The following is a 26,392-nucleotide window of genomic DNA, read 5'->3' as shown; positions in this document are numbered from 1 at the left end:
AGACTTGCATGACAATTGACAACACCATGGGGATCATTTATCTAGTCTAATCTAATCTAATCTAATCTATCTATTATAATATGGAGTTATTCTTTGATACAAGAAGGTTGGGCATGAATACACAATTTACAAGATCGCACAAGTTTGACTTCAAAGGAAATCAGGTCGATGTGGGAATTAGGATCCTAAGTAAAAGATGAGCAGTCAAAATGTTAATTAGTTTGCAGCATTGATAAAATGTGAGAGGGTTAGGCTTGGGTATGTTGGTAGCTTGCCTTTCGGTAAGTCAACAAATACACCAGTCATAGGCTGGACCGAGGGTATCAATCGGGCAGTTTTATTTTTTTAGGTTTCGGTGTGTGTTTCAGGGAAATCGAAACAAACCAATAGGGACTTTTTGATTTCGACTCAGTTTGGACTTGGTTTGGTTGGGTTTGAAAACTAGGTATTGCTTGGTTTTTGGGTAGCAAGTTTAGGGTTTGGGGATCGATTTCAGTGTTAGGTTTGGGTTTGGTCCCATCAGTTGGGCCAATTGGTGGCCCCTCGGTTTAGCCTGAACCCAGCCAAAACCTAATGGTGCTCTACCCCGCAAAACAAATGCGAACCGATAAAGCTTCGGTTATGTTTGGATTGGGCTTAATAGGTCCGGGTCGGAATGTTTGTTAAGAAAACAACGCCTAGAAATGACGATTTGCAGAAGAAAAACAAAAGAGAAACAACACAAAACACAGAAGATTTACGTGGTTCACCCCAAGATAGGAAGCTACATCCACGGCCGAGCAAAAGAACGAATTTCACTATACCTTTGGAAATGTTACAAACCCTCAGATTTCACTATCATACCGCTCAAAGAGATAAGAACACTTTATAGAAAAGTCCTAACCCGAGAAAATACAGAAATACCCCTAGACCCACAAAAATTCCAAACCGGACAAGGTCGGATCAAAACTTAGCAGATGTCTTAAAACATATCGATTCGAAGGTCTCGACGAGCCCAACACAACTTAGCGCCTTTGGCTATGATGTATTTTCTTTTTAGACCATTTGAACTCATTTCGAGGTCGAAACAACCCTTCGAAGATCCCAACTATACTTTCTTAACCAAAATTGAGCTTCATCAATAACACTGATTTGACCAGTTTGATTTAGGTTTTGACAACCTTAGGCTGGACATAGGAACACAAGAGGTTCTTTTTCAAAAGGGGAGGAGAGAGGATGCCACATATTGAGCACCCTGGCAGCATGCCAACTTTTTCCAACATAAAATTAAGGATTGAATCTTCGTTAACAATCAGTTAAGAGAAAATCTCATAATCCATTGATCTGAACTTTAATTGGAGTAAAAAAATGATAATTAAGAGATATAAGGGTAGGAATTGATGATTTTATTAATTAATTATTGGGCAAGAGATCTCTACTTAATCGCATGATCTCTACATAAGCGTTTGGACCAATGGGTGAAAACGCCTGAATATCTACCCAGGGGTAGAGGTGTCATCCCCTATCCCTCTAACGTCCTATGAGAGGTGTAGGAAACATCACCAAGTAGAGATCTATTTTCCTTAATTATTTTATGAGTCCAATTAAAATGCCAAATCACCATGAAGCGATTCTCTTTGTCACCATGTGCACCGGAAACTCCTTAAACAAACTAATTAAAAGCAATTGGATTAAAAGGTCAACATTTATTGTGCACATAATCTATACATAATTTATACGTACTTATCTAGTTTAATTAACAAGGAATTTTTTTGAAAAAATAAAATAAAATAACTGTAGATGAATAATTAATGAAACTTAAACTAATCAAATGGGAAACAAGAGTGGGTGGAGGCTTCTCTTCTGGCAAAGGGACACGTGAATGTGAAAAAGTATGTGACACTTAACACTATTATAAGTATTAACTACTAAAGCCGAGAAATGAGGAATCACCGGCGCCATCAGGCCCATCACCACTTAGAAAAGTCAAATTATCATCACTACACTCCAACCCCACCCGAGGGCCCATTGCTCACTGTCCACTGTCTAAGTACTTAGGTGAAACTAGAATCGAATCGTTTATTAAAAAGGTTAACCTATTGAAACCAAAATTATTTAATAAATAGGTTTCGATTTCTCGGTTTTTAAACAGTTCGATTTATCATCCCTAAATGGTTTCGATCATGGTTTTAGATACTTGGTTCTTGACTTCTTAAACAGTTTGCTTGTTTTTACACCGAATTTAATGTTTGTTGGATATACTCAACAAATCATATTGAAAATGACGTGATTCTAATTCATAGAGAAACCAAAATATTCATAGAAATATTGAGTACTATTATACTAATGTATTTGAATGAATCCATCCCAATTATTTTATTACAAATTCCAACCTATAAATCCATGTTTCACTTTTGGATTGAGCTCCTCTCCAGAGAGCCCAGTAAGCCCAAGAAGCATCCATTCGTTGGGCTGTGCCGCATACATCCTTAAGCGTGCACTGAGATGTGTGCGGCACAACCCAACCCTTGTATGCCCACTAGGCACTCTTTGGGCACTGAGCTTCCTGGAGAGGAACTGGATCATTCACTTCCATTGTTATCAAATTAAGCGGTAACCTCTTGTGTGAAGGCACTAATGGTTAATTATTGCTATTACATGTTATTAATAATTGTTTCAGTTAAACAGTTTCAATTTAAAACCGTTTAATTAACGGTCTCAATTTTAGAATCAAAATCAGACTATTTATTAAATGATTTCATAGTTTTAATGTAAAAGGCTTGATTCGGCCGATAAACAGTTTCAGTTTGATTTGACACCCTTAGTTTGTATCGGTCATGTTTTTTCAAAAATACTTGAATTTTTTTTACATTTTTACCTCTGCTCGTACGATCCACTGATATGGCTTGACTAAGAATCAATATTGATCTCCACCAATACCGGTACGAATCGGCTGGATCAGCTGATCCGATGCAATTCCTCAAACCATGCTACCGACACACGCGGGTAAAAAACCAAAACCTTGGTTCCACAGTATCTCTGTGGAAGCCACAAGAACAACCCAATCCGCCCAACCCTAACCTACGATTTCGATGACACTCGCAAGAAACTGGCTACTCATCTCATAGTCGTACAAGTGTCCTGATGAAACCCAACTTATCGTTATGGAGTATTCGAACCATCCGATCCGGAATTCCTTCCTCCCATCTCCCCTGTTCCTCGCCAGTAGTCTAGCCTCACTTCATCTCTGTCTTCTCTGTAACAAATACACCTCAACCAATTCTATAATAGTATGAGATAAATTAGGAAAAAATCAGAACTCTATGTGATTGTTGTGCGCGCGCGTGAGAGAGAGATGAGAGGTTGATCGATGGATTGGATTCTACAGTTTGGGAAAAAAAAAACAAAGGGTACAGGGAAAGGAAAGACGACGATTGACGTTGGATTATTCCACTGTAATGGTAAAATTAGATAATGGAGAATAACCGACGATTCTTCATCCCCACCATAATACTCTCTTCCTCACTCTATCCCTTCTCCCTAACCCACCATGCCACCCTGCAAATCCATAACCATCGCCACTCTCATTCTCTTACTTTTCCTTTTATTCTCTATCAATTTCGCTACCGCCGCTGCTTCAGGGGCTGCCCATCTAGAATCGGAATCGGAGAGTAGTAATTCAGATTGCGAGGGGAGATGGATCCACATCAGGAAACTCCCATCCCGTTTCAACCTGGATCTCCTCACCAACTGTTCTGCCTATCCAATCTATGACGATTTCTGCCCTTACTTGGCCAACCATGGCCTTGGCCACAAGACCCACAACCGCTCACACAACTGGTATCGCACCGACCCCTTTATGCTCGAACTCCTCTTCCACCGCCGCATCCTCGAGTACCCGTGCCTCACCCCTGACCCCTCCCTTGCCCAAGCAATTTTCCTCCCTTACTACGGCGCCATCGACTCTCTCCGCTACCTCTACGGCCCCGAAGTCAATTCTAGCGCTGACCATGGCCTCTCCCTTTACCGCTTCCTACAACAGGACAGCCCACAAATCTGGTCTCGCTACTCCGGCCACGATCATTTCTTGGTGCTCGCCCGTCCCGCCTGGGACTTCTCCCAACCCTTATCCAACGATCCCCTTATTTGGGGCACTTCTTTTCTTGAACTCCCCGAATTCTACAACATCACTGCTCTCACCCTCGAATCCAGGGCTTGGCCATGGCAGGAGCACGCCCTCCCTTACCCGACCTCCTTCCACCCTCCAACCCTTGCTTTGCTCCACTCATGGATTGCCCGCGTTCGCCGCGCTCGCCGGACCACCCTCATGCTCTTCGCCGGCGGTGGTGGCGTCGCCTCTGCTCCCAACGTCCGCCACAGCATCCGTAACGAATGCGAGAACAGTACGGCCGTCGGCAACGACCCTACCATTGGTGGCCAATTCAAGGACTGTGAGATCGTCGACTGCTCCAGTGGCGTCTGCGAGCATGACCCAATTCGATTCATGAGGTCAATGCTTCAATCAAGCTTCTGCCTGCAACCTCCCGGAGATACGCCCACGAGGAGGTCCACCTTCGATGGGATAATAGCGGGTTGCATTCCTGTATTCTTTGAGGAACTGTCGGCTAAATCGCAGTTCGGGTGGCATTTGCCGGAGAATCAGTATGGGGAATTCTCGGTGTTCATACCCAAGGAGGAGGTGGTGTCCAAGGGGCTGAGGATCACAGATGTACTTAAGGCGATCCCTGCCATGGAAGTCAGGAGGATGCGAGAGAAGGTGATAGAGATGCTGCCGAGGATTATGTACAAGAGGCATGGAAGCTCCCTGGGCTTGAGGGCTGAGAAAGACGCCTTCGACTTGGCAGTGGAGGGTACTTTAAACAAGATCAGGTCCAGAATTGAAGAATTAACAGCAGTTCTTCGATGAGACTTTTATTTCTTTCTATCCTCCTCATTGATTCTTTGTTACTTACTATTTCCATCATTAGTTTGTTCCTCAATTGTCTTCTTTCCCCTCCCCCCTTTTTCTTATTATGAGTTGTAGAGAGAAATTTATATTCTTAATTACAGTAATTCTTTCCATGGATATAGTGATTCATAATAATATATATATTTTCTGCTCGTTCCCTATTTGTTGTGAAATCGATTTCTTCTTCTCTTACAATGGTGGAAGGGAAGCAGGAAAGATGTCAATTGCCTGCATCTCCCTCAACTATGTCCCTGATACATTAATTACAGTGGAATCGGTTTCTTCTTTCTCTTATGATGGTGGCTTGGTCTAATAATATACTGCTGTTCGGGAACCAGTATTGATCTGTCCCACCTATAAATCTTTGAGGCCAAAGAACAATAAAAGTGAGATTGTCTTGCCACCACTTGGGTGAACTGAATTAGCCAAGGATGGATTGAAAGATAAGGTAAGTATTAGATCAGGGTTCTGTCCCGGCTGATCCCCTGCTCTACTCTGCTATTAAGTGGATTCCCGTTTCTCACCCCTACCATTTTTGATGATTTGGTTGGATGAAATGATTGATGTTACGGTTTAAAATTGTTTAAATGGATTCCCTCACCCCTACCATTTTCCTGTCTACCTCTTTTTTTCTTGTTTTTTTTTGGGTAATTTAGATCCCCTCTTTTGATGGTTGAGTAGCATGGCGGTTCCAACCCAACACAGGGAGGGGGTAAAGAACATAAACAATGGCTGCATTGGGTTTGGGTGCCCCTACCGGGGACAAGGTGGTGATGTTTTACGAGGATTGGCCGAACACACTGCCTAAGGTGGGGTAGGGTGATTATTTTTGCTCTTATTTAAGGAATTAGAGGAAATTGAAGCCGGTAGCGAATTGGAGGTGATAATTATTACTATTAGTTTCTATAATAACTGATGAAGTAGCAACCATTCAATGTTGGACCCAGGCTGTGAGACCAACGTTTGCTAGAGTAGACTCATGCTCTCTTTGGTATCATTGTTATTTTTGTTTTTTAAATACAAAAATGTTTTTGTAGGTGTTTGGTTTCTGTGTCCGTTGAACACCTCTCTCCAAGAGATACAATTTGGTATCTAAATCGGCTTCCACAGAGAGAGAGAGAGGCAGGTACTCTCCTAACCCACGGGAAAGCCTCTTCCAACAGTCGGCTCCCAGCCCCACAATCAGAATCAAACAAGATGGGTCAAGGGGAGGGGTCCGGCAGGGACCAGAGTTGGATCTGCGACAAAGCGGAACCTCCGAAGGTAAGGGGGCTTGCGTTGTGCCGTCATTTCGGATTCCTTGTTCCGTAAGAGCCTTGGACAGAAAAGCAAAACGAAGAAGAGTTGGCTTTCTTGGGGTTTTAGTAAAGGATCTCCAACAGGGAACAAAGCTCCTTCTCATGCCCGTTTGTCAACATCCAGAGAACCCGTGATCATTTGCCATTTTTCTATTTAAAATAAATCAGAATAATAGAAAACTATAATAGGGTCAAGACTCATATATTTAACTATTATGGCCAAAAATCGTTTTTGGCCAACACATGCTCACAAGACCTAAATTTGAGGGGTAAAATTGGCATTTCCTTTGTTATGAATAAGGGAAGCCTCCACCACCTCTTCTTCAGTTTCTTATAATAGCGGAATCTACTGGGAGAGATTCGCTTCCATCGATATTTTTATCTCATTCCAATTTGTTTCTGTCTATATATTATTTGTTCCTATCCTTATCGCATGCGGTTATAAAAGTCTAGTAAATCACAATCTTCTATTATCACATGTGATATGAGATAGTTTCCTATTCAACTTCTTCTTATTTTGTCTTGCCTTTGTGCTATATAATTGCACCCTTGTAATCTCAATTCTCTTACGGTTGAATGAATAAACCTTCTATAATTTTACATGGTATCAGTTTGAACGATCTTGGCCTCTCCTCTCCTTAGCCAACCTAAAACCGAACATTCCCCTCAACGGGAGAATGTGGAAAGTGAGGACAATTCTCCTCCACTGTGTCCCCTTCCTCGTCGTTCACTCGTACCCACACACGACCCATTCGCTTACAGGATTATGTGTGCAGCGCCATTCCGGGTACTCCCGCTCCGGCGTCATCATGGACAGGTAATACCCCTTTTCCCGTCGCTGCCAGTCTTTCTTATTCTAATTTTTCAGCTAAACATATCTCTTTTCTTGCTGCCATCACATCTGATCATGAACCTACTTCTTTCTCTGAGGCTAATAAATATCCCCACTGGCAACAAGCCATGGCAAATGAATTATCTGTCCTTGAACAGAATAACACTTGGTCTCTACAGCCTTTACCTGCAGGTAAGTGGCCAATCGGCTGCAAGTGGATCTTTAAAGTCAAACGGCGTGCTGATGGTTCCATTGAACATTACAAGGCCCGCCTTGTGACCAAAAGGTATATACTCAACAGGAAGGGCTGGACTACACTGACACGTTTGCACCCGTTGCAAAGCTGGTCACTATTTGTAGTCTGTTAGCTGTTGCCGCAGTTAAAGGTTGGCATTTACATCAACTGGACGTCAATAACGCCTTTCTTCATGGTGCTCTTCATGAAGATGTCTACATGCGTCTTCCCCCGGGTTATGGCACACAGGGGGAAACTCGTTTTTGCAAATTGCAAAAGTCGTTATACGGCCTCAAGCAAGCTTCCCGCAATTGGTTTGCTACTCTCATTGCCTCCCTATTGGCTGCTGGTTTTCGACAATCTCAGGTTGATTATTCCCTCTTTGTCAAGTCAACACTCATTGCTTACACTGTGGTCCTTGTCTACGTCGATGATATTATAATTGGCGGTACCGATCTTGTGGCCATTCGGAAATTGATCACTTTTCTCAACAATCGGTTCCATCTTAAGGATTTGGGTCCCTTAAAATTTTTTCTCAGCATTGAGGTGGCTCGTAATGCAACTGGTAATTTTATCAATCAGCGGAAGTATGCCCTCAAAATATTGACTGAAGTGGGCCTTCTTGGTGCCAAACCCGTGACATTTCCCATGTAACAACACCACCGGTTGTCTGTTGATTCTGGCATGCCTTTAGCTGATCCATCTTCTTATCGTCGGTTGGTTGGCCGCCTCATCTACTTCACCATTACACGGCCGGACACCACGTATGTTGTGAACACATTGAGTCAATTTATGCACGCCCCTCGCCTGCCCCATTGGGATGTTGCTCTACGGCTGGTTCGTTATCTTAAAGGCTCGCCTAGTTCTGGCATTTTTTTTTCCGCTCACAGTGCTCTCACTCTTACTGCATACTCCGACTCTGATTGGGCTGCATGCCCCTCCACTCGTCGCTCCACTTCTGGGTGCATAACATTCTTGGGCACAAGCCCTTTGTCTTGGAAGTCTAAGAAGCAAGCTACCATTTCTCGATCTTCAGCCGAGGCCGAATATCGATCCATGGTAGCGGCTACGCGTGAACTTGTCTGGTTACGTACGGTCCTCCAGGACTTCGGCATCTCTTTGGCTCCACCAATGTGCCTCTTCTGTGACAATCAGGCCGCACTCCACATCACTGCCAACCCTGTTTTCTATGAACGGACAAAACACGTCGAAATTGATTGCCACCTAGTCCACGAACAGATCCAATCAGGTTGCCTGGCCACTTTGCACGTCTTTTCTCGTCTACAATTGGCCGACATTTTCACTAAGGCCCTTGGTCCTGATCAATTTTTAATTCTCCTTTCCAAGTTGGGCATTCAGAACTTACGTGCTCCAACTTGAAGGGGAGTAATAGCGGAATCTACTAGGAGAGATTGGCTTCTATCGATATTTTTATCTCATTCCAATTTGTTTCCATCTATATATTATTTGTTCCTATCCTTATCGCATGCGATTATAGAAGTCTAGTAAATCACAATCTTCTATTATCACATGTGATATGAGATAGTTTCCTATTCAACTTCTTCCTGTTTTGTCTTACCCTTGGTGCTATATAATTGCACCCTTGTAATCTCAATTCTCTTTCGGTTGAATGAATAAAACTTCTATAATTTTACATCCTGCAACACTCCCCACCACCACCACCACCACCACCACCATGGCATGCAACATCAGAGAAAATAAAGTAGCACCTCTGGTTGGGCGGAAAAGAATTAAATTATTAGATTGCCCAAAAAATTACAATATCCAAAGCACAGAAAGGAAGCAGGAAAGATGTCAACTGCATCTCCCTCGGCTATCTCCCTGATACATTACAATGGGGCAGATGCATTACAGTGGAATCGATTCCTTCTTCTCTTATGCTAGCTGGTGTCTTGGTCTAAAGATACTGCTTCTCATCCCCATCTCAGGATTGTTGAACCCCATGTAAGGCCAGCCCCAAAGCCAGCAACAGCAGTCGTATGGCCTGATTGCACCTTCCCATTTCGAACAACTTCATCTAATGCCAAGGGAATGGATGCAGCACTGGTGTTACCATAATTAGCCAAGTTGGATATAACACGATCTGCTCGGATCTCTAGACGGGTTGCAACTGCGTCGATGATCCTTTGGTTTGCCTGCATTTGAACTCTTGTTACATCATGCATCATCTGATCATCACAATAGTTAGTTCTTAACTTCTTAACTACTGAATACCACTCATGTATATACTGAATGGTTCTCATATAAATACACTCCTTGCTGGAAATTGGGCAAGAGTTGAGTGCAGTCAAAAACCACCAAAAACACATGGCATATGTCCCAGGTTTAGGAACCAGCATTCATCTGTCCAACCTATAAATCTATGAGGCCAAAGAACAATAAAGGTTAGATTTTCTTAAACACCTCTTGGCTGAAGGAGCCAAGGATTGAAAGATCGGGGTATTAGATCAGGGACCTGTCTCAGCTGAACCCCTGTTCTTGAGTGGATTCCCTCACCCCTACCACTTTGATGATTTAATTGGATGAAATGACTGATGTTATGGGTAAAATTGGCACATGTCACCCTTATGGACATCGCACCTGAAGCATTATGTATTGTCATTGATTTCTTTAATTTTTTTTATCAATATTTTTGAAACATATTTGGCACTGTTGTAAATTTTAGGGATTTTTTTTTTCAGTGATTCATGTATTAGAGAGATATAGAGAGCAGTGTTATATATGACAAAAGAATGTCATATTTTTAGTCTCTCCTTATGAATAGAGGAAAGTTTGTGTACAGAGATTGATTTTATTTAGAATGTTGTTGAAAGAAGATTTTGCCAAAAACAAGAGTTTAAATTTTTATTGGTTATATTTCTCTCCTATCAAACCGCGGTTTTTACTTGCGGAATTCTTCAATTTGAAACCTAAATATGAAGTGACTAAAGGAAATCAAATCATTCATCAATTAACAACCATAATATTTTATTGTCATCACTTGTTTTTGAATTTGCAGTTGCATAAGGACCAACATCATCCCTCATTCCTGCAAGGATTGTCTAGATTCAGGCAAAGGTCCCCTTACTTATATCACTACCATTATCCTTTTTTTCCTTTTTTTTTTGGGTTATTTAGGTAAATAATATGCCAAATGTAATTGGGGTGCATATGACCTCATGGTTGAGTAGGGGAGGGCATGGTGATTCCCACTCAATACAGGGGTAAAGAACATAAACAATGGCTGCATGAATTATGGTGCAACCCAGTGAATACTCTCCACCCAAGCACTGGGTGGCCCACCAGCGACACAGTGGCGATCCTTTATGATAATCAACTCCCCAAAACAGGGGACCTAATATATTATTAGTTTCTATAATACCTGATGAAGTAGCAACCAATCAATGTCGGATCCTGTGAGACCAGCGTTTGCCAGAGCAGACACAATCGACTGTGGCACGCACCTAACTGCAAAGCGGAATACCTCTTTGCCATTCATTTGGATACAAGAGTAAGAGGAACGTCTTGGAGGAAAGCCTACTACCGAACCATTGGATCCCACCACATGGTCCATTTCATTGTCACTGATTATGGCATTCAAGTACCTGCATAAATAGCCAGTAAACACAGCTCAACTCACTTTTCCTACACATTTAATGCAACTAAATGGCCAAAGAAGTTAAAAGAACCCGCCCCGGGGGGGTCATTCAATTAGTTCCAAAGGCAAGAATACTTTTGGCCATCTCCATCACTGTGCAAGTCAAAACCAAATAAGCCATCCTCACTGCCATTACAGGCCTGCAAAATAATATAGTATCAAATGCAGGCATAGTTGGTGTTTTTGGCAACAAAGCAAGCAGTACTATGCTTGTTTACACAAAAAGCAAAAAAATTAACAGTTCTAGGAAATAAATGAACTAGTTTTTCCCATAACTGCTAATGCTAATGATAAAAAAATATAACCATTAACTATTAAAAAAAACCAAAAGAAATGGTCTCAGCCATAGATGGACACTCTCCATGTACTACTTCGAGTAAGAGATGCCCCTAATGGAAGTGGATATTGACATCAAATTGGAGAATTACAACAGTATTTAGGCCATCTATGGAGGGGACTGGGAACACTCATATCCCAATCGAGGAAATCAGTTAAAAACATGCAATCCTCAGAGGTTAGATATACAAGGAGATATCTCCTAGTGTTAAAAACAAGGTGTTACATCAGTTTTGGAATTAACTATCAACTTTGGCCTGGTTAAAATCGGACATTATACACATGAAATTTCATCTAGAATTTTACTGAAATACGTTAAAGTCAAAGTTCCTGTAAACCAAAACAAAGTCCTTAGGACTAGAAATTTTTTTTTGTACAATTTAAAAAATTCTATGCACATAGGTTGTAGAAAGACACACAAATAGCAAGACTCATGCCCTAGCAAGACCCATGCCCTTATTGCTAGCCATGTGTAACCAAGTGATGCAAAAAATGATAGCTGACATAAAATCAACCAATTAAGATCTCAAGAACTTGAAAAAGATATGTATGGGATTTAGTTAACCGTTACATGTAAGTTAAGGGTCATCTTCATTCTTTTGAGCAAGTTTGTAAGCTTGATAAGAAACCTTATGCGTACATGGTTGTTCAAGAACTTCTAGAAGTTTTACATACAGAGAAATATTCTTCACAGGTCAGCTGGACAAAGAATTTCTAAATTTTTAGTGAAGTACGACTGATGCCTAATCACTTCAGTGATTGTAATTTGATAACTCATGGAACCATAATATTTCTAGAACCATCTTGAGATGGTAATTTAACATGCATGATCTGGTAGAGAAAGAAGGAGCAAATTAGGCAGTATGAGATCCAACACGCAAATACGTTTTAATGAATTAGACAAACAGCGTGATGCATTTGGGTGGTCAACAGAGCATAAGAATAGAGGGTCAGAAGTGAAGAAGCCTTATGAAGGGTAGGTCTCAGCAACATAAATGACTTGGTCTACTCCAGCTATATTAAGTCATAAAAAATGAAGGACAGAATGCAATATTAATAATTAACATCACGGACATGAAGAGAATTCTCCATTTTGCAAGCCTGGCCATAGTTAGCAAAGAGAATGAGTATCTAATCTGTGATAAGCTCCTGAACAAGAAAGAAGTACCTGTACTAATACAGCACCAGCAGCATCCCCAAAGAGAATGCAGGTTCCTCTATCAGTCCAATCAACATATCGAGAAAGAGCATCAGCCCCAATTACTAGAACATTTTGGAATCCACCTCCTGTAATTTGAATCAGCACAGTGCACTTGAATTGATCGTTAGAAATACCCATAACAAATTGTTTCTCTGCTAACAGATTGGTACCTCTTATGTGACAGGCAGCTGAAACTAGACCCAACACAAACCCACTACAAGCAGCTGTAATGTCATAGGCCAAAGGAGTTCTTTTACAGCCTAGTGCTCTCTGGATCTGATATTAAAAGATGAAATCAGATTTTCAGAGGTTAAAATATCAAGTTATGCATGGTTTAACCCTTATCACTTGAGTATCAATACTTCTATACACTGATAATGAGAAATCTCTTATAAACCACTTAACCCCTTGCTCATAATTGATTATAAACATGCACAGCAGCCACAAGTACAACTGTAATACCACTTTAATCTTAGTGTGTACAGATTCATAAATCTTATGGATATACCTGTGGAGCACTGCCAAAAAGATCCTCTGGAGTAGATGTGCAAAGCAGAATTAGGTCTACATCATTTGCATCAACTTGCGCCATTTGAAGAGCTCTCTTTGCTGCCTCAACAGCCAAATTCATCAATCTATCTTCCCCTACCAAGGCACAAGTCAAACCAAGAGAACTCAATATTTTCCTCTAGGGTATTATAACCTTTTAAGTAACAAGTAACCCTTCCATTGATTTTTCACCATGAAAACCATGAAAAAGAAAAACAAAAGTTTTAGAATCAAAGAGAGCACATCCAAAATGTAAGGAAGAGGGACTACCTCTCCATATGTTTTAAGTGCCACAAAAAGAATGGTAGAAATCCATAATGTCTCACGTATGGGTGGTTATGACCGTGGTAGATAATTGAAATTCAGCTTAGTTCCCATGCTAGGTACAAATGTACAATCAAACGGTGAGTCTCAAGACTTTCATTGTTTGCCATGTGTTCCTAATAGCACCCACCAGAGTTTCTTATATATCTTAATTAAACTTGGTTGTTTGTACTAGTAAAAACAAAAAAGAGGCAAGGATGGCACTAGCATGCATAGTGAGGATGAGGCTACCTGAAAGAACCCGTCGATTACGAATCCCAGTGCGAGCAGAAATCCATTCATCAGAAGTTTCAACAAATTTTGCAAGATCGTCATTCGAGATCAAAAGATTTGGTACTGCTGAGCCAGATCCAACCAGCTTACACCCTTTAGTTACAAGCCTAGAACAACTTCTCATCAAAAATAGTATATTGAAAAACAATCCTCAGGCCATCAAATTAACCTCATAATCTAACACAGAAATGGTATCATTCCATGGAATCTAGAGAAAATAGAAATAAAAATGGAGGGAATAAAAAAAATTCCTTATAAAAGAATGGGCAAGGGTTTACTGGGTTGGGCAGACCACAATGAGGGGATGGCATTTCGGAGACAAAATCATAAGTCTGACGGCATTTCAGGCACTTCGTTTACAGGGGGGTGGAGGAACTATTCTACTTATGTGGTCTATTGCTCCAGTTCAAAAAGATTCCATTTTCAACTGGTGACCAGAGAACCTTTGACCTTAAAGAATTGTTACATTTTAATTGCAACTAAAGCAAAGTCCAGCTACACTAACCTCGTCAATACAGGAAAATTACATATACCTCCCCTGTACTTCGGCCTAATTACACATTCTTCCCCTTGGTTTTCCCACCTTACACTTTGACCCCTTATGGTTGACGGTGTTGGAGAGCTGTTAGTTAATGGTTTAAAAAGACAATATTACCCTTGTTCTAAAATACCACAAGTAGAATTACAATGATACCCTTTTCACCATCTTCAACCTCAAAACACTCATTTCTTTCCTCCTCCACCGCCACCACCACCACCGTAGCCGCCATCACTACAGCCGTTGGCTCCTCCTCCACCGCCACACTGCCGCCGCCGCCTCCTCCTCTTCGGACTCTTATACGGTAACACTAGAGGTCTCCTGCAAAAAATTGTTGATCTCAGACATGCTGGAGAGAGGGTTCTCAGGAACAGTCACCAAACAAATAATCGAATATAAATGATGAAACGAGCCCTGCAATTGTTGAAGTTGCTTGCAAGAACTTGTAGTACTGTTGGGAATTTTCTCAGGAAAGAGATTTCAGAGATTGTTTTCACGGTCAGCAACATCAGAGAAATACTAAGTCTTTGTGAGATGACCCTCTCACCCTTTTGATTAAAAATGATGTTCATCTTCTCTTCTTCTTCTTCTTCTTCTTCTTCTTCTTCTTCTTCCTGTAACCCCACCCACCCCCACCCCTCTGCAATCCCCCCCATTGTCGACTCCATCGCTGACTTCGCTGCCACTTGCCTCGGTGATCAAGATACCCCATATCTCTGCATCTTCAAAGTTAGCCAAAGGTAGGCCATCCAAAAAGAAAGAAAACCAAGCACAGAGTTGAGATCCCTCTGCAAAAAAAACTCACAAACCCATTTGACTTTATTCATTTCCAATAAAAACCCTACTCTCCAAACCACTCCAAGAAATCAGCCATGATTTGAGCGAGGCCACCTGCAGATGGGTTTTATCGCAAAGCCCTTTTGCCTCCTCTCCTTCACTCTGTTCCTCTTAGCAATATATACACAAAGATAATCCATCCATGGACCATGAAGCTTAACTAATTACCATATAATTTTCTCCACCGAGCAAAGGTAAGACAGTTGAATGGATGTTATGGGTTTCATTTACAGTTTCAAAAGAGAATCTTTATCCTTTTTCCACATATCTTCCATATTCCCCCAAGGGAAATTTGATTTTGGACCTCCAAAACCATTCTTTCAAGCCTTTTATAGCTTGGATGGGCGAAATCCAGCATATGAACATGAGAATGGCTGCCATGGCTAATCCCAGAAGTTGCAGAAACTGAAAAAACATCATCTCTCTACCTCTCCCTTTCTCTGTTTCCTCTCTATTTACAGCTTCAAAGTTGATTGATTCTAAGGAAGGAGAGCAAAAGGTATTTATAGATGGAAATTAGGGGTTCAAGAATGAAGAATTTTATCTCTAAATCTTTCCAAGAAATACCAATAACTAAACACAATGTGCATTTAGTCAAATAATATTAGATTTGCAGAAACTCAAGTGCATTATCAACAAGTGAGTGGAGTGTTTCAGTGTGCCTGCTTAATCCAACTGTTCCTGAGAAAATGTTATAGCCTTTTCCATCTCTGATATCGTCTCTCTCACAATCTCAAGCTCCCCCTCCATCCCAAGAGCCCTAAAAGTACGAATCGTTGCTTTGTTGTTCTTCATCATCCAAATTGCTAGCTCGATTGCAAACCTTCTTATTCTAGGAGCTTTGACTGATGGGTATTGATAGAATTTTAGAATTTGCAGGAATTTCGTTGTTAATTTGATCTCATTATTCCAGTTCGATTGAACGTGATACTTGCTTCTCAAGGAGTCATGAACTTGAAAACCTGTGTGGCAAGCCCTAGCATTACTTCTTGTACTTTGTTTTCTTCGGACAGTATCATCTTCAACACCTGTTAATTGGGTTCACAGGAATCCAGGGACCAGTTAGAACGATTCTTACCAAACCCTAGAAAGCAAGATGAAATGGATAAAATTGTGGATTTATCCATGATGAGGTGGGTGGGGGCGGGTGGGATTGCAGCATGAAGAAGAAGAAGGGTATTGTTGGGTTCAGAAAAGTTTGATTCAGTGTCAAAATCAGAGGTTGCTGGAGCATGGTTGGGACGAAGTTGCAGGAGGAGGTAGATGAAGAAGAAGGGCAAAAGGGTCATCTCAAATGACCAAGGGTTAGTTTGGGCATTATAAAAAATCTAACTACGCCACGTCAGCACATAACAGATAGATGCTAACGGCAGGGGAGGAATTCGTAATTTTTGGAAAACTATAGGGGAATTGAATGTAAGGTGGGAAAACAAAGGGGAGGAATGTGTAATTAGGCCAAAGTACAGGGGAGGTATATGTAATTTTCCCTAAAGAATTGTTACATTTTAATTGCAACTAAAGCAAAGTCCAGCTACACTAACCTCGTCAATGCACAAAAAACAAGTAGTGCAATTTTTATGAACATATATACAGAAGAAGAGCTAGAGTATGGTACTGCTAAACTGGCTTCTAGTCATCAGACCTCCAACACATGAAATTAATTCTTATCCATTGTCAAAACTTACATCCAGAGAATATTTTACAACTGATACCCCTTCCCTGAAAACAAGAAATTCTCCAAGGGGCGAGGGATTGAGGGAAGTTTCTGAATGATTTTAGTTTCTGTTGATTAACATGTTAAGAAGGATTTCTTGACACATAGAACTATAAGGAGAGGGTGAAAAACTAAACCTCCAGGAGCAACAGCTCTTTAAATTGCAAGCCTCCTCCTCCATAATATTTGTGTGTCATTAATTTCCTTCCAGTGAAGTCCCTTCTCAGTTTCTTCAATTCCAGTTAGCTCCGTTTGTTTCAGCATAAAATTTTACGCGACAAATTTTATTTCGTACAGGTAAAATTTTAAATGTTGAAAATTTTTCTAATGTTTTTTCCAAAAAAAAAAATCTTTGGAACACTATTCAACATTTAAAATTTTACATCTAAAATTTTTTGAAGTGAAAATTTTCAAAAAAGTAAAATTTTACATCGAAACAAACGGAGCTAAGGAAACCCCCAATGAATACAGAGACGTATAATAGATAGAAAGACCTAAGATCAACTCTTATAATTAAAAACAATTAAATAAATGAACTCTTTCAGATAAATGGCCACTTTCAACCAGCTATATCATCTTTCATACCTACTTCAAAAAACGTTTCCAGGGAGAATTGGATTTGAATTACAAGTTTACAACCCAAAGGGCAAGCTGAGGTGAATTATAGGGGATTCATCAAATATGAAACCAAAAGAGCAACACAGGGGAGATATCCAGAATCCAGACCATCACTAATAGCAGAGCAGTTTTATTTTGGATTAATTGCAAACCTAATACACCTTTAAATATATTCTCAAGTATCTCAATTTCCCATGAACCAGCAGGTAAATCACTCTGAATTACTGTTTCAGACTAAATCCTTCAAGTTGCTCTGTGTTGACAGACCATCTGAAAATTCTGCAAAAAGCTTAGAGGGTATGATAAACAAAAAAGAGGATGGAGGATCATCCCATCTAATCCTTTCAAGCTTCCATAAAGACCAGCTGGAGACTCGCTGACCACAATAGGAAGACTTGCCATAAAAATACAAGTTTACACCCATGGTTCAAGAGTTCGGAATCGGTAGCCATCAATTCTAATCCAATTCCATCCTGGATCGGCCAGAATCAGGTTGAATCGGTAAAAGAAACCCTAGAATCGGCCAAATAACCCTCAAAGTACCAGATTGGATCAGCTGGAATCAAGATCGGCCGGGGTTGATCAGATCTCGATTCCTCAAACCCTGTTTACACCCTTTTATGCACCTTCACTAAAAATTCCCTGCCCAACAAGTGGAGTAAGAAAACCTACTAAATGTCGTCTTAGCCATTCTCAATGTAAGGTATCCAAATAACCCAAAGGATTCTATAGACTAGACACTAGCAATCACACATTGTCCACGATCTGTCTAACTTTAACAAAACCCATTGGAACAAGAAAAATGACAAAAGAAATTACAGATTAATATTAGCCAATATCATATAAACACATGCCACTATAATTATCAGGCGATCATTGATCAAGAATCCTGCTGCCTTCTGTTTGACACCAACATTAGAAATGTCAAATAAAAGCCTTTACCAAACTTGCATTCTCCAGGGAACTCAAAGAAGATTGCAATAATACCCCTCGGAACAATGGCTCATTAAATATTCAAAGAAGGTCTTCCTTGGAGCTCTCTCCCACTAGAGTGGCCTTTCTATCCTGTCCTCCACAGTTGACACCCTTCTGAATCATATCAAAATGCATCCCATTGACTTTCAAACTTAGGAACACCAACTGTATCCTAAGTATGTGCTCATGGCAACTGCAATATGATCATAAGGGTAGGAGACATCAGCAATGCTTCTTCTTCACATGTGTGATGTTTGACGATGATTAATAGAGGATACTTTATTAACAGGAACTTTGTGCTTATGCATTTAGATTACAGTACAATTTTCAACTCACAATCTCTCTCTATTCGCTCATCTGGAAACATTTTGCTCAATCCTAGTTTCAGAACACAATTAATCATTTTGACATGAATGCAAGCGGTTGACAACAGGTAAACACCAAGGCTAAATATGTGAACAAACTCAACAGCATCAAACAGTACAAATGATGGTATGAAGAAAGTGAATCCCAGATTAAGAGTCAATAAGTTGTCTTAATTTAAATTGATAGAATCACATCAATAGAGAGAGAGAGATGACAATTTATTTCCCTTTTCTTGTTATTGTTCATGTTTTCAAACTGTTTCTAGTTTTCACCTTCTAGCCATTCTTTTTTTAAGGAAATACAAGAATCTGTGGAAGCAAAGCTTTACGGAATTGAATCGCAGGAAACCTCATAGCAAATATGAAAAAGGTTTCTTAGTGTGACAGACTTAAGCATCATTAGATGCGTCTGTGGCAGTCAACTCAAAATAAAAGAAACCAAGTTTATTTGCTTCCTTACTACCATCTCAGGTCCTCGCATAAAACGCCGTGGAAATTTCGCATGAGCAATTTCGCCCATGGATTGGATTACATCAATACTGAGTCATTCTCATCTCCACACCCATTTCATGCTAACTGCCAGAATACGAGCACCAACTATACTTGTGATGCAGAAACACTAAGCCATCTTAATATCCGCATGAAATGTAATATAGACTTTGAAATTGGATCAGGTACACTTGAAAAACAGAAAGAGCGAAACCCCAAGTTCAAGCATAAAAAGTTCCCATGAGCTACAAAAAATTTCACGCCCATTCCCACAATCAAAACCATTAACGGTAGATTGAAAAAGCCAAAATTCTACTGGACAAAAATGAATTCATCCATAATAAAGAAATTCTCCACACTGTAGCGATTTCAATCGGGCAATTGTGCCAAAGAGAAGTGCTTCGACATTCAGACCTGATCAATCTCTAGATGAACACAGGAGGAAAACTAACCTGGGCACTCGAGATTGAGAAGGCGCCACCCCAGAAGCATGCTTCTCCTGGCTTTCGACAGCTCTGCAGAGAAATAGCCTTCTCAGAATTTTCTGAAATTGGCAATACCCAGATTGACAAAAGCCGGAAAAATGCAAATTTCTCCGCCTCAGGCTTGTAACTGGTGGAGAGACGAACCCATATGCATTGGCCATTTAAAGTAGACAAGAAGGATAGAAAGAAAGAACTTTGAGCAGGAAAAAAAAATTAGAAAAGAAGTAGGAGACGAAGAACAAATAGCATCAGATCATTAGCTTACGGAGGAGAGGCCCAAAATGTAGGAGTAAGTAGAGCCCATGAAAACACAAAAAAAAACAGCGGGATAGGAGAGGGGAAGGGAGTCCCTTCAAGGGACACGAAGAAAATAAACTTATTTGAAGCTTTGGAGGCTCCGAAGGAGATGGGCGACGATGCCAACGCGAAGAGAGGAAACTTCACTGCTATTCTCTGTCTCTATCTACACGCACCACTCCAGTCCGGTCCCAGAAAGCCGAAGAAAAGAAATTTCTCCCTCTACAATAACACAAAACACTCCTCCCTCTTACTGTTCCTGTTCTTATTCGGGAAGCTAGTCATGCATTCCTCCTTAAACCGGTAAACCCCCAAACCTCCACGTTTTCTATTCCCAAAAATTAAAAAAACACCAAGAAATTGTATTGCAGGTAAGAGTTAGGCATAACTCACAATAATTTTGGGTGGGTTTCAATTATATAAGCCGTGATATACTCATATGTTGTTTCAAAGCTGATGTGATGGATTGAAATTTCAAATGATCCAAACACATGAAGGAATAATCAGGATCCCCTTGATTAACCACCTTTATGTACACTTGAATCATCAATCTTGGTACCCAAAAAAATAATAATAATAATAATAAAATGATCAATGTTAGATTTTTTTGACAACTTTGTTACAATTCTGTGTTATAGTTTTATAAATATGATTCTTTTCAAGTGAAAATAGATAGCCAAACCAACACATGTTCTAATATAATATGATAGGCAGAAAATATAAGAATAGAACTATAATATAAGGAGAAGTATAAGACTTATCTGACTAGTATTGCAAATAGCATGTCATCAAAAAATTCTTGTAGAAAGAATAATATTGTTGTAATATAATAAGATGGGTAGAAAGTATAAGACTAAAATGTAATATATAATACATAGGTTTAGAATATGGATTTATTTTGGTTCTAATAGTTTCTAGTTGGTCTATTGGTCCTGGAACTATTGGGAGAGTAATAACTTAATTGATAGAACTATAACTGGATCAATAACTTCTCAGTAGATCTAAAACCAACCCAATAAGCTATTGGGTGGGTCGGTTCCTATCCAGTTTCTGGTCATGGTACCCAACCGACACCCTTAAGTGAAGGAAATCATACAACTATCATTGGTCATAAATGCCTCCTCCCTATTTACGAATAGTCAAAATTACCTCAATTGTTGTGCAATACCCCATAGACACCATCAGAAGGCCTCGGTCAAGGAGATCATGGCTAAAGGAAAATTTGGTACATATACAAAAGGCAAATCCAATTCAAGTAGTCGATTTTTAGACTCTAGGGGTATGTATGGTAATCTTCCAAAACATCATCTATGGTGTTTTTTTTTTCTTGTTTTTGGGGGCAGAAATGGTACAGAGATCCTGTATGTGTTGCCCGGTCCGTTTTTGTGTGTGGTTTTTTAAACGAACCGAATAATAGAAATGGATCTAACACAGTTTTGAGAAACACCAAAAAGAAACTCTGGAAAAAAAAAAAAACCAAAAATATTCACGATAGAGACTCGATATTCACGAATCATCAACACCACCAACTCCACCGCCACCTCCATTACCTCCACTCCCACCCCCGCCGCCGCCACTCCCACCACCATGGACACTACCACCGCCACTACCACCACAAAATAGAAGAAATTCTTGTCTTAATATGCAATCCATATATGTTTCTTTTTTTTCTAATTGCAGAAACAATTTTTTCCAATTTTACCATACAACATTTATTGATATAGAATTACTATAAAATCAAAGAAACACAAAAAAATTGTTTCTGACCCAGAATCAGTATTTTGGAACAGAAGCGTTGCCATACAAACCCCAGTTACCTAACCATTGAAAACCATGTCCCCTTTATCTAGGTTTATGGTGCTATGAGACGATGCATATTCCAAACTAACTCCTCTAATTTATCCCTCATTTTTCCCTTGGAAGCTGGCTTTTAAAAGCTCGCCTAGACGTTACACAACATACACTCAATGCAGTGGAGAGGGGAGGTAAGGAAATGGAAGAAGGTAGGCTAATATAATAAATAGGTACATCTCATTTTAACATGTTAATTATCGTTCAATAGATAATTGGTCTTTTTTTGGTAAATCAATAGATAATTAGATATTAAACAAAAATTGTAAAATATAAACAATAAATTGTAAAGCATAACCTGACACAGGACCAAACTTACTCTCCTGACTCAAAAGGCAACAGCCTTATGTAGTTTATATGAAGAAGGAAACGAAATATTAGTAGCTCCCTCTTCTTGGTTTGTAGATTGAAAGAGAAAACCTCGACCCAACAACTTTGATCTCCCTTTCATGTCCAGCTAATAAATTATTCTGTATTTGTTGAAATCTTTGGAGGATTCTCCAAACAAATGGACAAGCACGGTTAATTAAACCATGTTATGTACTAAATCATGGGCCCTAATTGCCATGTCATTAAGAGTCCATAAAAGTAGGGTTAAGGTAGGTTAAAGTGATTTAAGTGTGGATTATGAATGATTGATTCCAAAAGAAGTTGTCTCACAGGAGATTTACATTTGGCATGGGACCATTGGGTGGGTGGGAGTATTAAATTTAGACATTTGCACGGCTAACCTTTATCTGTTGTTGGGAAAGTTAGGTTTAGCTACCAAAGAAAAAAAATGAATATTTTGGGAAGGTCAGGTTGGGACGCAGCTAAGGTTTTGACCAAAACAAGCAAGGTTATAGGTATCGGTATCGGAGGCTGTAGCAATCTCTTTTGATATATCGAACTGTATCAAGCTAGTATTGATACATCCAATATTCATCGGGCCAATCAGCAGCCGCCACGTGTCATAGGGCGACCCGCTCTAGAACCAAGGGGAACGAACCGGGGTCCCAGCACCCAGGCACGGCCTCACCTAGGCGCAGCCACACCCAGGCGGCCTCTCACCCAGGCGCGGCCCCACCCAGGCGCGGCCTCACCTAGGCGCGGCCTGCACCCAGGGTCGGCCACCACTCAGGCACGACCTCACCAAGGCGTGGCCTCTCGCCCAGGCGCGGCCTGCACCCAGGCACAACATCGTGGGCACAGACGTGAGGTGGGGGCTACTCACCTATGACCCGATCGTATCGCTACAGACTCATGTCACCACCAGGACTCTAGGCCTCACGTCACCCAGACAGATTCAAGCACCAATGACGTTATCACCACATGCGGTATCTATCCACCAAGGATCTTGATACCACTAGGACACTCCCTCCCGCGGGGAGATGGTCAATCAGGATAGAGCCCCGTTACCCAGGGCCTCTATCCACTCAACGGCATAATCACCATCAAACTGGGACTCTCCACACCGCCATACACTACTATAAAAGGCAAGGTACACAACCCCATCAGGGCACATCTAAACTCATATTGAATAATCAATATTCATCTATTTGCGCCAGGAGATCTAACTTTGGCATCGGAGAGCCCTAGGCCGGAACCACACCGGTTCTCTCTGTTGACCCCTTGGTCCACTTGCAGGTGACGGCACTCGCAGGACCGCTCGACAATTTCTTGACTCAACAGATTGGCGCCGTCTGTGGGAACGATGCTAGCCATTACAGCTACTAGCTCACTTCCATATTCATTCAATGGCACGAAGGAAGACTACCACCACCAACAACAGAGCAAGGAATGGATCACCATCAACAACAGAGCAAGGAATGGATCACCACCCCCAGAGTGCTCTAGCCGCAGAGCCAACGACCAGGACCATGTCCCTCTGGAGGAAGAGATCCCCCTTAATGAACAGTTCATGGTCGACGAGCCCAACAATGACGAAGCAGACGATGTGGTGGTGGAGGTGATACCTGACCCCAATGCTCCAGCCACTGTGGGTCAGATCAACGACCTGCAACAACAGATCCTCGATGAACAATGACTCTTTTGAGAATACTAGACGCAGCGTGCGACGTCTCACCGTTGAAGGACTTCATCATCAGCAAGGGTGGAGTCCGTACCTCGATAAGAGCCAAACCCTAGGAGATCATCTCCCAGGGGCGTGAGATCAGAGAGACTTGCGCAACGGGCAACCCCCACTCCGCAGCGGGGGGAGCCTTCCCAGCATCCCAGGAGAACAAGAGACCTCTCGCCACGATCAGAACTTGGGAGCACGCCAACACCCAGGGCGAGGGTGTCTAGCCCGCAGAGATCGGTCCGAAGGTCTGTGTTCGACGGACGACTTGAAGAAGGTCACATACCATGACGAAGCCGGACCTACAGAGAAGAAAGCCCCTCACCTTCACGACAGGGTTCATCACGGCGTGACCATTCACCATCCCGCCAACACTCAAGGCGGGAGGGGACATCCAGGAGAGAGCGTGAACGGGGTCGCAGCGAACGTCCAGCCAGGTGTGAGGGACAGACACGGGACGAGGTGCTCGATCAAAGACTCCGCGACCTGGATGAGAAGCTGAAAGGGTTGAAGAAGCAGACCAAAGGCGAGACACATTCCATACCTGGACAACACCCATTCTCGGCAGAGATCATGTCAGCCACACTACCTTCCAAGTTTCAACTACCCACCTTTGAACTCTACAGTGGTACCACTGACCCTAATGACGACATCAACTACTTTAATGGCATGATGACGCTGTATGGTGGGTCGGACGTGGTCTCCTGTCGGGCATTCCCTGCATCCCTCAAGGGAGCAGCCACATCATGGTTCTCTAGGCTACGATCGAGATCTATATACTCGTTCGCAGAGCTATGCGAATAGTTCATCACCCGTTTCCAAAGCAGCATCAAGCAGAAGAAGACCACCGTCAATCTACTGAACGTGGTATAGAACCCTGGGGAATCTCTCAGGGAATACGTTACCAGGTTCACCAAGGAGTCCCTGGAGGTTCGAGACTTGGATGACCAGACATAGCATGCAGCCCTAGCAAGAGGTATTAGGGACCTGGACTTGATCAAGGACCTGGCACGTCATGAGACCAGGACTATGAAAGAGCTCCTGGAGCGGTGCAACGAGTTTGCAAATATGGCCGAGGTACTACAAGCTAGAACGAAAATAATCAAGGCCAAGCCATAGGACAACAAGAGGTCAGCACCTGATGACCGTAAAGAGGGTAAGAGGTTGAGGACAGAGCGTCGACAAGAGAAGAGTGACCGCCCATCTAGGAGGACAGACCGCCGCCCAGAGAGAAGTGAGAGGGCAAGCACCCCTGAGTTCACACCACTGAACACCACCAGGTCCCAAATACTCATGCAGATCCAGGACCGTGACCTACTCCATTGGCCAAGACCCATGCTAGTAGGACCAGAGAAGTGAAACCCTAACAAATATTGTCTCTTCCACAAAGAGAATGGGCACGACACAAAGGAGTGCTATCAATTGAAGAGAGAGATAGAACAACTGGTAAGAGCAGGAAGCTTGAACAAGTATGTGAAGGGGAGGCGTGACAACCGCTCAGGCCAAGGAGATAGAGGTCGCGACGGAGACAGAGTGGAATCGAGACGAGAAGAAAGAAGAACAAATCGAGAGAGAGACCGCCCAGAAGAGCGGAGAGATGCAACAGAACCTAGTGGCACCAAGGGACCTCCTATCCTCACCATACTTGGAGGACCGGGGTAAGAGTCCACCAGAAAAGCTAAAGCTCATGCCAGGTTCGTGGGAGTGGCAGAGAAGCCAAGCAAGATAGCCAGGACCGAGGCGGTGATCTCCTTCTTGGATGAAGACCTGAAAGGACTAAACTTCCCGCATGAAGATACCCTGGTAGTACAGGTGGAGGTAGCCAACCGACCTGTACACAGGGTACTGATAGACACAGGGGCGTCTGTTGACGTACTCTCCTTGGATGCCTATCGACAGTTCGGGTTCGGGGATGACCAGCTCAAACAAGACCCAATTATCTCCATGGGTTCTCAGGTGCCACCGCCTCCATCAGAGGTACCATAGAGCTACCCGTCACCTTCGGGGTACACCCTCAACAAGTAACCATCATGGTGAATTTCATGGTAGTCAAGTCTGTGGTATCCTTCAACGGCCTCTTAGGGCGACCATCACTGACAGCGCTTAGAGGAGTCATATCACCACTTCACCTGAAGATGAAGTTCCCCACCGAGAATGGGGTAGGCGAAGTCCGAGGAGATTAGAAGAAAGCAAGGGAGTGCTACGCCACCTTCATGAAAAAGAACAATGGTAACACCCGTGGAATGGCACTTTGCCTAGAGAGCATGGTCAGTGACCAGAGAGATGAACTGACAGAGAGAAGGGGAAGGCCAGTGGAAGACCTTATCCCATGGCCCCTCAGCCGGGACGACCCCTCCAAGGTTGTTCAGGTTGGTTCGCTGCTAAGCAAGGAACAGAAAGAAGGGCTTGGACACCTCCTCCAAGCGAACATGGATGTCTTCGCATGGTCGACCTCCGACATGCCGAGAATACCACGTTCCATAGCGGAACACCGACTAAATGTCGACCCA

The 26,392-nt window shown here is 42.0% G+C and overlaps 2 protein-coding genes across 2 annotated transcripts; one reads left to right on the top strand and one right to left on the bottom strand.

Annotated features, from left to right (window-relative positions):
* Positions 1 to 3,400: 3,400 nt before the first annotated feature.
* Positions 3,401 to 4,960, top strand: LOC122670786 (probable xyloglucan galactosyltransferase GT19). Its single transcript, XM_043868152.1, has one exon. The coding sequence runs from the start codon at positions 3,530 to 3,532 to the stop codon at positions 4,904 to 4,906; it is 1,377 nt and encodes a 458-aa protein (XP_043724087.1). The 5' UTR covers positions 3,401 to 3,529; the 3' UTR covers positions 4,907 to 4,960.
* A 4,098-nt stretch (positions 4,961 to 9,058) lies between these two features.
* LOC122648712 (3-oxoacyl-[acyl-carrier-protein] synthase 3 B, chloroplastic-like) lies at positions 9,059 to 19,976 on the bottom strand. The gene is made up of 8 exons (XM_043841936.1): positions 19,643 to 19,976; positions 13,613 to 13,761; positions 13,017 to 13,153; positions 12,679 to 12,784; positions 12,476 to 12,594; positions 11,047 to 11,111; positions 10,696 to 10,918; positions 9,059 to 9,469 (listed from the first exon to the last, which is right to left on the bottom strand). Exons 1-8 carry the CDS (start codon positions 19,834 to 19,836, stop codon positions 9,248 to 9,250), a joined length of 1,215 nt encoding a protein of 404 aa, XP_043697871.1. The 5' UTR covers positions 19,837 to 19,976; the 3' UTR covers positions 9,059 to 9,247.
* Between the last annotated feature and the right edge of the window lie 6,416 nt (positions 19,977 to 26,392).

Source organism: Telopea speciosissima, chromosome 1 (assembly GCF_018873765.1).
Source record: "Telopea speciosissima isolate NSW1024214 ecotype Mountain lineage chromosome 1, Tspe_v1, whole genome shotgun sequence".
Lineage (NCBI taxonomy): Eukaryota > Viridiplantae > Streptophyta > Magnoliopsida > Proteales > Proteaceae > Telopea > Telopea speciosissima.
The sequence above is the reverse complement of the archived record's forward strand: the minus strand, read 5'-3'. Positions and strand labels throughout refer to the sequence as shown.

What these genes read in the sequence shown, in the direction of transcription:
- LOC122648712 (XM_043841936.1), bottom strand. Translation starts at nt 19,836, where the DNA reads ATGGCCAATGCATATGGGTTCGTCTCTCCACCAGTTACAAGCCTGAGG. An exon ending in TCTCAATCTCGAGTGCCCAG is followed by an intron (nt 13,762 to 19,642) that starts GTTAGTTTTCCT and finishes AAGTTGTTCTAG; the next exon opens with GCTTGTAACTAAAGGGTGTA. An exon ending in TTTTTGGCAGTGCTCCACAG is followed by an intron (nt 12,785 to 13,016) that starts GTATATCCATAA and finishes TTTTAATATCAG; the next exon opens with ATCCAGAGAGCACTAGGCTG.
- LOC122670786 (XM_043868152.1), top strand. Translation starts at nt 3,530, where the DNA reads ATGCCACCCTGCAAATCCATAACCATCGCCACTCTCATTCTCTTACTT.